The sequence below is a fragment of the Chelonoidis abingdonii genome, chromosome 1 (assembly GCF_003597395.2).
Source record: "Chelonoidis abingdonii isolate Lonesome George chromosome 1, CheloAbing_2.0, whole genome shotgun sequence".
NCBI classification, from domain to species: domain Eukaryota; kingdom Metazoa; phylum Chordata; order Testudines; family Testudinidae; genus Chelonoidis; species Chelonoidis abingdonii.
In genome coordinates this window covers 153406874-153421178 of record NC_133769.1, presented here as the reverse complement: position 1 = coordinate 153421178, position 14305 = coordinate 153406874, and the positions used below count along the sequence as shown (strand labels likewise).

General features: G+C 47.1%; 1 protein-coding gene across 12 annotated transcripts in view; it reads right to left on the bottom strand.

Annotated features, from left to right (window-relative positions):
• The window catches only part of KPNA1 (karyopherin subunit alpha 1), a 484825-nt gene that overhangs the window by 404350 nt on the left and 66170 nt on the right, over positions 1-14305 (bottom strand). For 8 of the 12 annotated variants that reach the window (XR_012656904.1, XR_012656906.1, XM_075071590.1 and 5 more), the window contains exons 8-10: positions 13618-13704; positions 8259-8358; positions 6656-6819 (exon numbers count right to left, since the gene is read on the bottom strand). Coding sequence is in view for 9 of the 12 variants with exons in the window: in XM_075071590.1 (XP_074927691.1) it covers positions 6656-6819; positions 8259-8358; positions 13618-13704 (351 nt within the window). In the remaining 3 variants the exon portion in view is untranslated. The remainder of the gene's footprint in view (positions 1-6655; positions 6820-8258; positions 8359-13617; positions 13705-14305) is intronic. The other 4 variants (XR_012656905.1, XM_075071567.1, XM_075071600.1 and 1 more) reach the window with 1 other exon arrangement.

Below are 14305 nucleotides of genomic sequence, written 5' to 3'. Positions count from 1 at the left end.
TCCCTGCGTAGCTTGAGCAGGACCCTGTGGACTAACGGGAACAGTGGAAACGCATACAGGAGACCCCTCGTCCATGGAATGAGAAAGGCGTCCGAGAGGGAGCCCGGGAGCGGCCCTGCAGGGAGCAGAACATCTGACACTTCCTGTTCTCCTTGGAGGCGAATAGGTCTATCTGGGGAAAGCCCCACTTCGGAAACAGAAAACAGGACGTCCGGACGGATGGACCATTCGTGTGTCAGGAACGATCGGCTCAGGCGGTCCGCTAGAGTATTCCGGACCCCGGGAGGAAGGAGGCTATCAAGTCGATCGACTGGGCTATACAAAAGTCCCACAGTTTCAGAGCCTCTTGGCAAAGGGGAGAAGATCGTGTTCCTCCTTGCTTGTTTTATATAATACATGGCCGTTGTGTTGTCCGTGAAAATGGCAACACAACGGCCCTGTAGCTGCTCGCGAAATGCCTGGCATGCCAAGCGGACCGCCTTAGTCGCGGACATTGATGTGGAGTTGGAGTTCTGGCAAGGACCAAAGACCTTGGGTCTGCAGATGGCCGGGTGCGCGCCCCACCCAGAGAGGAAGCATCCGTCGTCAGGGATAGCGAGGGTTGAGGCGGATGAAACGGCCGACCGGCGCACACTAGGGCGGGGTCCAGCCACCAGTTGAGGGAGCCCAATATGTGTGATGGTATGAAAACTATCATGTCCAGGGCATCCCTGCGTGGCCGAAAGACTGAGGCGAGCCAGAGTTGCAGAGGGCGCATGCGTAGTCTCGCGTGCTTCGTCACAAAGGTGCACGCAGCCATGTGACCGAGGAGGCGAGGACGGTGCGGGCAGTGGTAGTGGGAAGGCATGGAGCCCCTGAACGAGAGAACAGCGGACGCACGACCCGCGCGCCACGAAGACGCTGTTGCTCGGATTCGAGTCCAGCAGTGCCCCTATAAATCTATTTCCTGCGTTGGGAGCAGGATGGATTTGTGAGATTGATGATACATCCAGACTAGAGAAAGATCTTTGATGAACTGTACATGCCTCGTTACCTGGGCCTGGAAGCCCCTCGAATCAGCCAGTCGTCGAGGGTAGGACGACATGAATGTGACGACGACGGAGGTAGGCCGCCGACTACTGCCATACACTGGTAAACTCGAGGGCCAAGGAGAGGCCGAAGGGCAGAACCGCACAACTGGTAGTGACAGACGGTCACTACGAAACAAAGAACCTCCTGTGCGGTGGGGATCGCAATAATAATATGCGTCCCTCATGTCGAGAGCAGCGTACCAATCTCACCGGGATCGAGGGAAGGAATGATGTTCCCCAGGCATACCATTCGCGGAACTTGAGCTTCTCTGATATGCTTGTTCAGAGCTCGCAGGTCTAAAGATGGGGCGAGGTCGCCTTTCTCCTGGACTCAGGAAGTACTGATAGAACCCTCTGCCTCCCAAAGGCTCTGGAACCTCCTCTATGGGCTCCCAATGCGAGGAGCTTTGAAACTGTCCTGTAGGAGTTGCTGCTTGTGAGAGGTGGTCCTGAACAGGGACACGAGGAGGGAGGGTCGGGAAGGCGGCGTCGAAACAAACTGGAGACGGTAGCCACCTTCCACCGGCATGGACCCAGTGGTCTGATGTGGCGGGACCAGGCAGCGAAAGAAAAGCAGCGAGGCAGTTGGAAACGGAGCTGGATCCTGGAGGAAATCGTACGGTGCTTCTCGCGAGCGTACCTTCAAAAGCAGGTTCCGTCCCGCTGGTGTTTGGCCGGGCCGAGGTTGTTACCCCCCTTGAGGCCAGACTCGGCGCGTCCCCTTAATGAGAGGTCCGCCTCTGCGCCTGGAGAAGTCCTGTCTTGTCGAGGTGGGGGGTGAACCGTCGGGCTGACGGGAAGGGCCGTCTTGAGTCTGCGGCGTGTGCAATCCCCATGCGAGCGCATTATTACGCGATTGTCTTTAAGACTTTGGAGCGAGGGTCCTGTCTTCTGAGAGAAGAGACCCTGGCCGTCAAGGGGAGCGTCCTGTAATCCGTGTACTGGACCCGTCGGTTAAAGCCGGAGCTTGCGCCCAACAAATGCGCCTCAATAGCGACCCCTGATGCAAGAGTTCTAGCTGTCGGGAGTATTGCTGCATCTAAAGAGGTCTGAAGGAGGTCCGCGCCACCTTTTACCCTCCTGTCAGGAAGCCGCCGAGAACTCTTTTGCGCGGAGTCCTGTGGGAGAAGGTCATAATTTCCCACTGCTCCAAGTGTTTAAAAGTGTACACGCTTCAGTAGGGCCTTTTGATTGGCGACTCTGGTCTGGAGGGCCCCAGCAGAGTAATCTGCCTGCCCAGGAGGTCCATGCCGGCCTTGCCTCTCTAGACTGGGGCGCGAGGGGCTTGTTGCGCAGATCGCTTCCGCTCGTTGACTGATTGGACCACCACGAGCAAGGCGGAGGGTGGAACATACAGGTTATCGTCCCTGTGGACAGGACCATGTTTTGCGCTCAACCCTTTTGCGCGTGGCGGCGGCACGAGAGCCGGGGTCTGCCAGATGGAACGGCTCGTGCGTGGATGGTACGAATGAAGGGGAGCGCTACTCAAGGTTGGGGCACTCCGCTGAGAGGATAGTGACTCACCCGGGTCATCCACCTCAGGGACTTCCTCTACTGGTAAGGTTTATGTTCGAGCAAACCCGCCGTTAGAGGTCCTGGCGAGCCTGAGGTCGATAGGGCGGTGGCTCTGATTGGATGTTCCCACCAAGCCTTGTCCGGGAAGAAGAGGATGAGCTCCCGGGACCAAAGGGTCTTGAAGAGGACTCTTGGTCGCGGTGGGGCATCTGCAGCCTGGTCAGGGTGAGGCGCGTCCTGTTCCATAGTGTCCGCAGGTGGTCTGCTCACCTGGACTCAGTGCCTTCGGTCAGAGGGAACTGAGCGAGGGCATGGCTGGTGACGCCCCTGCTCTGTGGTACTGCCCACAGAGTCAAAAGGGCCACTGCTGAGGGCCTTGAGCGTCCGAATCCCATAAGACACCCGAGTCGCCATGGAGGAAATCGGATGGTTGGCGGGTTGGCCACGGCGGGGCCGAGAGTGGGAGCTGATCGTTCTCTACGGCCAGGTGAATCACGTCCCACGTTGGTGCCGGGGAACGATACTTGGAGTCCCACAGGTGCCGTGAATGCCGCCGGGACCTACACCAGCGCGGTGCCGGAGATCGACCGGTGCCTGGGGAGCGGCCTGCCGAGAGTCGGCTGCGAGACCTGCGGTGCCTGGAGGACGTCGTGCCGGGGACGCTCCGTGCCCAAACCGGCTCCGTGAGTACGGTGCTGGGAACGGTTGCCGAGATCTAGAACGGCGCCGGTAATGCCGCCGATGCGAATCAGGACCGTGAGCTGTACCGCGCGAGTGAGTACGTCCGTGTACCGGAAGGGGAACGGTACCGGACTTAGCGAGTGGCCCGCGGGATCCGAGGATGTGAGACCGGGACCGTCTGCGTTGACCTCGACTGAACGAAGTTCCCACCGGGTGCCCCCTGGGTAAGAAGGTCTCACGAGAGCTTGGCTTGCCAAGATTGTGGGACCCGCACTGGTCGGTGCCGGGGTCGAGGCAGCTCGGGCTCCGTCATCGCAATGAGGGTCTCGGGGGCTGAGAATGTCTCCGGGGTGAAGGCACAATGAGCTCAACCGCGGCACGCGCCGGGGAGCCAGATAGGCAACCAGACTGCGACGGCCGGCCGGGGCCGGATTCAACGTGTGGCAAAGACCTCGATGGGCCGGCGGCAGGAGTCGGCGCCGCGCGTGATGGGCTATGAGAGCGGTGCGTCTGTTGGGCACGCTCTGAACTGCCGGGGCTGGTATAGAGGCCGCAGGAGCTACGCTCTTGCCCTCTCGGAGAGCGCGAGCTGGGTGCCTAACCAGGAAGTTGGTGCTGGGACGTGATGGTGTCTCTTGAGGGTGTAGATCCGTGCCAGAAGGAGGGCGCTTGTTTCCCGGTGCTGACGGACGGTTGCCAGGACGGTGAGTTGATGCGCTGCCTCCATGAGCAACTGTGTTAAGCGAAACGAGTCCCTCTTATCTCTTTCCTGGTGCGGGGCTTGAACGCCTTACAAATCTTGCATCTGTCTGTCAGGTGGGAGTCGCCCAGACACTTCAGACAAGAATCGTGCGGGTCGCCTGTGGGCATCGGGCAACGGCAGGCCACGCACGGTTTGAAGCCTGGCGACCCGGGCATGAGCCCGGTGCCGGGGTAGGGGACGGGCTAACCCGCAATCCCTACGAACTAATTACAAACAACTAAAGAACAAAACTAACTACTATTTAAAGTTCAACTATATACAAATTCAAGAGGAAACGAGTGAATGCTAGGGAGGTGGAGAACAGATAATCTGAGCTCCACAGTTCCAACGACCAACACGGGCGGTAAGAAGGAACTGAGGAGTGGTCGGGTCAGCAGTACTATATATCAGCCACCATGGGGGCGTCACTCCAGGGGGCGCCCTGCCGGCCCACCGAGTGTTGCTAGGGTAAAAGTCACCGACGAACGTGCACGCGGCGCGCGCACACCTACTGGAATGGATATGAGCAAGCACTCGAAGAAGAAATACTAATTACAAACAAACAAAAAAAAATCTAATCTCTAAGGGCAACTTTAGTACACATTTTTGGTCACTAGTTCCTTAGAATTTTTTTTTTTAAATTGTTAGGAGAGTTTTATTAGTCACTGAGTGTAAATTAGAATTTCTTTTTCATATGAAACTGAATTTCCCTCTTCCCCTCAACACCAGACAAATTACTCAGAACAGACAAAAAAATAAATGATTCATGACTATATCTTTGATTGGACCACATTCTGGCAAGCAAAATGTCCTCCTATTAACAGAATTTCTGTTGGAGTGGCAGGGACCTTAGGAAATTATCTGCATCTAAATCACCTGAAATTGTTAATTCTGATAAAGTTTGATTAATTCTCAAGTTTCTGTATCTCTTCTCTCATTCTTCAGTGATTCCATCGTTAGAGGATGGTGATATGGCCCTTAATAGGATGCAGAAAATTCTAGGAAATGTTTTATAATTCCTAAGAGATTAATTGTATACGGACTCTCTAATATGCAAAATCAATATCCTTTCTATGAAAGAATGAAAGGACTATAATATTACACTTCCACAGGCTGAGCTGCCTGCTGTTATTCCTGGCCATTTTGCAAGTCTGCTCAATAGAAAAGAGTCAGGAAAATAATTTAGAGTATTTAAATAAGGGTTTTACTGACTACCACATATATTTATTTACAAAGAAGTCAATCGAAAATGTATCATGCATATTTCAGAAACGTTTAGCAATAGAGAGCTGCAGCAAAAACATTTTTAAAGCAGTTTATAATTAATTATTCTATACCCTAAACTGAATGCATCTATTGCTTCCATCGGAGATGATTTTGCTTTGTTTCTTTTCCTGATCCTCATGTTCCTTTTCAAAGACACACTATTGATTCAGTTCAATTTTTGGTATGTACTATGACTGGAAATCAGGTTACCGTATCAACTTTTAGATCCATTCTTAAGGAACAAGTTATACCTATTTTTCCAGAAGTTTCACAGACTACTTTTTATATTTACGATTGATCAATGGTACCATTTTAGTGAAGATCAGACTGAGAAAAAGTAGAAATGGTAGTTTCCTCTAATAAGATGGACATTAAAAATAAAATAGTAAGTAGCATCTTTTTCAGTGATTTTCTCTCATACTGCATTTTTAATAAGTGATTATTAGGTTCTGTTTATTACCGGCTTATCCTCTAGCCATTTTAGTCAGTTGTACATTTTAGCAAGAGAGATGTCTATTTTCTTATTTCTTTACTGCTCCTTCTTTACACAATTTGTAGGGCTTTGTATTAATGCAGTCACGTCTTGAAGTTAGAGAATAGACTAAGATGTGTATGGACTGAATTTGTTTAAGTCCCATTTTTATAACTTCTGTATAAAATAAACTGTTGTACCAAATTTCAGTTTTAACGGGACCTTAAGCTATTTTTTAAAATCAAGTTTTCTTTTTTAAATATATTGTTTATACTCTAGAAACTGTTTATACTCAGTATGAAAGACTGAATGTTTTTCTGAAAATTTCAGCATAAATTTGTAAATTTGGACGCCTAATATCAGGCTCCTAAGTCCATATACAAGTAACAAAATAAAATGTCAAAATGTATAGAAGTGCTGATCACCCACAATTCCCATTAAAGTCAAAGGGCGCTGCAGGGAGTCTGCATTTCAGAAAAAATCAGTCCACCTTTACTCAGGGGTCTGAACATGATTTAGAAGTCTAATTTTGGGCACCAAGGATTGAAAATGTTGATCCCAATTTTTAACCCCTTCGTTCTGAAGTTGATTTCAAATCCCAATCCCCTTAATTCTCCTATGCCCCAATTTATTGCACAAGAAAAGTAGCAACAAAGTCTGAGAACTGCTCTTGGTCTGTAGTCCTCAAGTTCACCCACTTGCTATTGATGGCTCTCTTCTGCAGCAGCCTTTGAGAAGAGCAGGGACTGTACAAGAGGTGAACAAGTTAGTTTTAAGCCAGGAAACTGACTGTTTAATCCTACTGTTGCAGAAATTCTATCTAACCTTACTATTGTAGAAAGCTGAGCTGTGAGGAAGGTGTAAAGAGGTAACAGGGAGTAATACATTTGTTTAAAGTGAAGTTCTTACATTAGCAGCTCGACCAGTCTTCTGCACACTCCTGCATCAATCACAGCTTGGATTTTATCATTAGGTCCATCAGACAAATATGACAGGGCCCAACAGGCATCAGCTAGCACATCTGTGTCATTGACAAAGAGCAGCCAGGACAGCACACTCAGACAGGGTGCAACCTACATTAAGGAGAAAACGCAGATGTATGAACAGTGGAATTCAAAGGATCAAGACAGCTGGTAGCAGTATTCTAAAAGCAAGTATTGCTTTTGACTACTGAGCAGTAGAATATGGAGGTACTCCTTCTAGAAAACTTGGAGAACCTAAATACTTGCATGCAGTGTCCAATCTACATGGGGAAGCAGGAGTGAATTCTGTTTCAACCTCAGAAGTGCAGACGTGATCAGACATGCAGCAGCACGTCACCGCAGGAGAAACTAGGAACATCAGTGTGACATTCAGAATCAGTTATATGCTTTCCAGCCCCTGCACAAGTTGCAGCTATTACCACTAGTGCCCCGTAATGCTTTGTCAGGCCCTGGACTATCCAGCAGCGAAGTCACCAGCTTAGTATAACTGTCCCACCCACTTTCAGATCTATGCCATAAGTAAAATGGCATGAGCTCAAAGCAGTTTGGCATTAGGGAGAAGTCTTAAATACATCCATGCAGAACCCCACATCCTGTTAGACTAAGCAACTCAGCAACCATCCTCCCTGTATCACTTTTGGCAGTGCCCTATGAAGCCCTGCCAATACTGATTGCTCCTCCTGGTTCAAACTAGATGCATGCTGTGTACATACCATGTATTCCTACGAGTGCATAGTAAATGCCAGACTTTGCTCAGTGTAAATAGGTATGGCATAGTATTGAAGACATAATGGGTAGGATTGCAGACAGTTTGTTCAATATTTCCCATTCCACCAACACCAACACCTCCCGACATGTGTCAAACACTCATATAAAATTGGTGCTCTGATCTCCAGAAGATTGCAAGTCTTCATTCCATGTACTAGGTTAGCAGGACTAGTTTGGAAACTGATTTTTTCATAAAATATCTCTCTCTGAAAAATACTAACCATTCAAAATCCCCACTTCTATCAGTTGTCTAAGAGGTGGACCTAGAGGTACCATTTTAGTTCTTTGTAGAGAGCTATCCACCTCACAAAAAAACACCATCTCAGTTGGTGCTAATTCACACACACACACACACACACACACACCCGTTGATAGTCTCAGCAAGAGAGGGCAAAGAGTAACTGGGTCATGCAAAATAACTCCCTCTCTTTTCTAGAGGTGGTGTCCATGTTAGAGGTGAGACATGTTAGCAAGGGCAATACACATGAGAGAAACTTGCACTGCAGCTGACTATATACTGGACCTGATTCTATGAATCAAGAACTTTACTTCCTAAGCTATCAATCTAAGCACATTTCAACAGCACAAAGCACACTCAAAAAAAGCCTGATTTGTAAGAAGTCTGTTCAAACAGAAATTTTGAAAGTCCCAAATGTTTCTGTTACTTCGTAGTAAACAAAACAATGCCTTTCTTTCTTCCTTATTTATGGACACCATCTCACTACCTCTCAAATCCTTGATTTCTTTAACACATTTCTTACCTTGGCAAACTCTGGAGGAGGATTCTTCCCTCTGCAGAGGTTTGATAGAGCCCACACAGCATTTCGGGTCATGGTGAGACGGTTCTGTTTTGAAAGTAATCTGAACATTAAAAACAAAAGAGTCAAGGTCTTGACTTCTAAACTCAGGCCAAGAGCAAAGCACATTGTAGTGCTGTTATTTCAGATGCATGAAGCATTTAAAGTGGCCCAAAGCCCAGCTTAGAAAGTTTACATTAAACATGTGTCACTGGTGAAATAAGAATCAGGGACACATGCTCCTGCCTGCAGAGCCACTCCCTGTGGATTTTGCTAGTCCAGGCATTTTTGATGTGTCAAAGATGATGATTGACCAAAAAAACTGCTATTTCGTTAAAGATCAGGATCTCCATGAAAGTTTTCAATCGATTTAAGAGCTCTGCTCCTCAATGACAATGTTTTTTATAGAGAACAGGATCTTTGAGAAAAGCAACAACAATTGTCTCAAAGATCTTGTTCTTCATGCAACAGTTCTGCTACCTCAATAGCTCTACCACTCCTAAAATAATCTAAACAATTACATAGCAATCCTGGTCTTTGTGAAAGTAACAACTACTATGCTTTTTAACTGGCTAAATAGTTTCATGAAAGCAGATCTTTGACAGAGCTTGAGCCAGCTAAAAAAGTTCACAAAGAACATGAACTGCAACTAAACCACTATTTTGACAAACAGGATTTTCATGAAAGTGGAATCTGTTTTCATTAAACAAGCAATTGCTGTGTCAAAGCTTCATTTTTAATCTATCAGCACTATTCATTGTAACTAAATCCTCATGTGTAATAGTTAGCTGGGGGAGGAGAACGATGTGTTTCCTTTTCAAAGAGGCAAACATATGTGGCTTGACCTAGGCTTTCCCAAATGGAAAAAAACAGTAACTCTGGTTCTTCGAGACGTGTGGTCATTTCACTCTTCGGCCTGGTCTACACTACGCATTTAAACCGAATTTAGCAGCGTTAAACCGATTTAACCCTGCACCCATCCACACAACGAGACCCTTTATATCGATATAAAGGGCTCTTTAAACTGGTTTCTGTAGTCCTCCCCGACGAGAGTAGCGCTGAAATCGGTATTGCTATGTTGGATTAGGATTAGTGTGGCCTCAAATCGACCGTATTGGCCTCCAGGCGGAGGGTATACCACTGATGCACCATTGTGACAGCTCTGGAAAGCGATCTGAACTTGGGTGCACTGGCAGGTGTAGATAGGAAAAGTCCCGCGAACTTTTGAATATCATTTCCTGTTTGCCCAGCGTGGAGCTCTGATCAGCACGGGTGGCCATGCAGTCCCAAATCAAAAGAGCTCAGCATGGACCATACGGGAGATATGGATCTGATCGCTGTATGGGAGACAAATCTGTTCTATCACAGCTCCGTACAGAAGACGAAATGACAAATTATTTGAAAAAATCTCCAGGCTATGATAGACAGAGGCCACAGCACAGTGCTGTGTGACAAGCGTAACGGAAAGCCAAAGAATCAATGGACGCTCATGGAGGGAGGGGAGGGGGTACTGAGGACTCCAGCTATCCCACAGTCCCTGCAGTCTCCCGAAAAGCATTTGCATTCTTGCTGAACGCCCAATGCCTGTGAGGTCAACTCACATACACTGTCCAGGGTGGTTCAGTATATCTCATCAATTCCTTCCCCCCCTTCCCCTCCCCCACACCGTGAAAGAAAAAGAAAAAAGGGGGGAAAAAATCGTTCCTTGACTTTTTTTCAGCGTCCATGTTCGTCGTATGTACTGCATGCTGCTGGTAGATGCGGTGCTGCGGCAGTTAACAGCAGCACATGCATCCTCTCCCCTGCCCTCCCCGTGGCACGCGTAACACTACAAAATGACTGATAGCCGTCATCATCACGGAAGTATCTGGCTGGCCTCAGTGAGGTCGGCCAGGGGCGCCTGGGTAAAAATAGGAATGACTCCGGTTATTCCGGCAGATGGTACCGAACAGCTGGTAACCTCCTCATCATAGCAACTGGGGGCTGAGCTCCATCAGACCCTCCCTTTCATGTCTAAAGAAAGATCTGTACTGCCTGGACTATCATAGCAGCTGGAGGCTGCCTCCTCCTCTTTTTATCTCACTAAAAAGTCAGTGTTTCTTATTCCTGCATTCTTTATTATTTCATCACACAATGGGAGGACCCTGCAACGGTACCCAGGAGGGCTGAGGAGGAGGGAAGCAACGGGTGGGGTTTTGCAGAGGAACTCCCTAGAATGGCATAGCTCATCATTTCTGCAGGATCTGAACACGGAGCGCTGTGCTCTCTGTTCTCTATACACTTGCCCCATACTAGGCAGGATTGACATTTTAGATAAACATAAAGGAGGGAATGACCGAGAGTCATTCCCATTTTTGTCTTTGCATCCCCAGCCAACCTCAGTGAAGGCCAGCCAGGACAACCCATGACAGCAGCAGACGGTAACGAACGACTGATAACCGTCATCTCATTGCCAATTTACAATGGCATGGCAGACAGTACAATAGGGATGGTAACCGTCTCTGCTACCTTGCAAAGGCAAATGAATGCTGCTGTGTAGCGCTGCAGTACCACCTCTGTCAGCAGCACCCAGTAACATACGGTGACAGTGACAAAAGGCAAAAACAGGCTTCATGGTTGCCATGCTATGGCATGGGCCAGGGAAATCCAGGAAAAAAGGGTGCAAAATGATTGTCTGTCGTTGCTTTCACGGAGGAAGGAATGAGTGATGACATTTACACAGAATTACCCACGACGCTGTTTTTGCACCATCATGCATGAGGATCTCAACCCAGAATTCCAATGGACGGGGGAGACTGCGAGAACTATGAGGTAGCTACTCACAGTGCAACGCTCCAGAAATCAACGCTAGCCTCGGTACACGGACGCACACCACCAAATTATTGTGCTTTGTGTGGCCGTGTGCATTCGACTTTATACAATCTGTTTTACAAAACCAGTTTATGTAAAATCAGAATAATCCTGTAGTGTAGGCATACCCTGTGTGTGTATATGCCCCATGCAAGGAAGAGCTGATTCTTTAAAACAGCAGTGTCTACTTGGGGTCATGCATGTGGTCTGAGTACTCTCTTGTTCCCCACAGCAGAGGGCAATTTAGGGCTGGGTGGTTGGAATCTGCACTCCGTTCCTTCACCTATAAGAATCCCATAGATTAGAAGCAGGACTCCTATTAGCAGGCCTGAAAGGCAGATTGTGGAATCTGTGGGGACAACATATTGATTCATAGATTTCAAGGCCAGAAGGGACCACTGTGATCATCTAGTCTGACCTCCCGTAGAACACAGGCAATAGAACTGCCCCAAAATAATTCCTCGAGCAGATCTTTTAGAAAAACATCCAAACTTGATTTTAAAATTGTCAGTGATGGAAAATCCATCACGATCCTTGGTAAACTGTTCTAATGGTTAATTACTCTCACTGTTAAAAATTTACACCTTATTTCCAGTCTCAATTTGTCTAGCTTCACCTTCCAGACACTGGATCATGTTACATCTTTCTCTGCTAGATTGGAGAGATCATTATTAAATATCTGTTCCACATGTAGATATATAGTCTGTAAGTATGTCACCCCTTAACGTTCTCTTAAGCAAAACAGATTGAGTTCTTTCAGTCTATCATATCAGGCATGTTTTCTAATCCTTTAATCATTCTCGTGGATCTTCACTACACTTTGCTATATTAAAACATATACTACTTATGCACGGTTTACCAAGTGATGCAGACTCCTCTGAATCATTGATCTGTCCTCTACATTATTTTCCATTCCCCCAGTTTTGGGTCATCTCCAAACTTTATCAATGATGATTTTATGTTTTCTTCCAGGTCATTGACATAACATGTTAAATAGCATAGGGCCAAGAACTGATTCTGGTGGGACTCCATTGGAAACATATGCTTGATGACAACTCCCCATTTATAATTACATTTTGAGACTGGACAGTGAGATAATATCTTTTAGTGGACCAATTTCCGTTGGTGAAAGAGATCAACATGGCTACAACACTGCAAACATTTTGAGATCTATCAGTTAGCCAGTTCTTATTCCATTTAATGTGTGCCATGTTAATTTTACACCGTTCAAGATTTTTAATCAAAATGTAAAATGGTTCCAAGTCAAAAGCCTTACAGAAGTTTAAGTATATTACATCAATACTTTTATCTTTATCAAGCAATTTTGTAATCACATCAAAAAAGATATCAAGTTAGTTTGAAAAGATCCATTTCCCATAAACCCATGTTGATTTGCATTACATTACCTGCCATTAACTCCTTATTAATCAAGTTCCTTATCAGCCACATGCGTCTGATGAAGTGAGCATTCACCCACGAAAGCTTATGTTCCAATACTTCTGTTTGTCTATAAGGTACCACAGGACTCTGTCGCTTTTTATGGATCCAGACGAACACGGCTATCCCTTTGATACTAATCCCAGAGATACACAGCTTCCTGGCTGAGGAGAGCGCGATCTGGCACCCCTTGCCTGTTGATGTAGTGCACTGCTGTGGAGTTGTCCATAAACTCTCACATAATTACATCCTGGAGGAGAAGGAGGAAAGTTCTGCGTGCTAGTCAGATAGCCTTGAGTTCCTGAATGTTTGTGTGTAAGAAGTGGGGAGACCACTTCTCTTGACTCTTCAGGTGGTTGAAATGTGCTCCCTACCCCTAGGTGGATTCATCTATAAACAGAGCCTTTGCTGGTAGAAGCTCTAAAGAAGATATCCTGCTGTGCACCCGGGTTAGATCTCTCCACCAATCTATTGAGGATAGGACTTTGAGGAATCATGACCACCCTGTTCCTGTTTAGCAGATACATTCATCTCAAATCACCCTTACAAGGGCTGTTGAAGGTGAAGCCTGGCATGATGGGTGGCATATGTTGCATTTTGACATGTGCTCAGATGTCTGAGGCAGGACCTCAGCAGTGTGCTGGGATGAGTCTGGAGTTAGTTGATGAGATAGAACATAGTTTGAAATCTCTCGAGGGAGGTACACTTTTGCCAAGCTGGAATCTAATAGCTTCATGATAAACTCTATATTTTGACCCAGGATCAGTGTGGATTTTTCCCTGTTGATACTGAGTCCCAGCATGGAGAAGAGGCTTAGTATCCTCTGAAATGAGTCAGTTACTTGCCGGGGGGTAGAGGGAAATTTTCCCAAAGCTAGCCAGTCTCTTAAGTAGGGATTCACTTGGGTTCATTGTTGTCTTAGATGGGTGTCCACCACAGTTATGACATTGGTGAACACCTGTGGAGCCATGGAGACACCAAAGAGTAGGATTCTGTTGGTAGTCTAATGTCCCTGTGAGAAACTTCAGATACTTACTGTCCCTGGATGTGTTGAAATGTAAAAGTAGGCAGGGTCTGAAGATGAAGAGCCAGGAACCAGTCAATGGAATCCGGAGAGGGGATCCTATTCAGAAGGGTATCCAAGAAATGAGGGATGCAGGTATTAAGACAACTGAAACAGAAGATGGATCTCCAACCTTTTTCTCCTTTGAGATGAGAAGGTTACTTAACTGTAGCTGGAGGTTCTTCGAGGTGTGTGGTCCCTATCTGTACTCCACTGAGGGTTTATGCATGCGTGCCACGTGTCCAGAGCTGGATAATTTGAAAGTAGTAGTAGCAGTATCCATTGGTCTACGCATGCATCTTAGCTTTGTCTCATGGTTTTGTCCAAGGCGGACAAACTGTATCTCCAGTTCCTTCTCCACCACAAACTGAACAGATCCAAAGTAGAGGGGAAGGAGGATGGGAAACGGAATATAGATATGGACCACACATCCCAAAGAACCTCCAGTTACATGCAAGCAACCCCTTCTTCTTCGAGTGATAGCCCCTATTGTATTCCTGAGGACCATTAACAAGCAGTACCTAATTTGGAGGAAGGTGTGAGGAAGAGGATGGAATAGTTGAGCAGAGGACAGCTGCATCGAATGAGGCATGTTGCAGAGTCCTGCACCAAGATGTAGTGAAGGTATGAATTGAACCTTGCCCTATATGTCTGGAAGCAG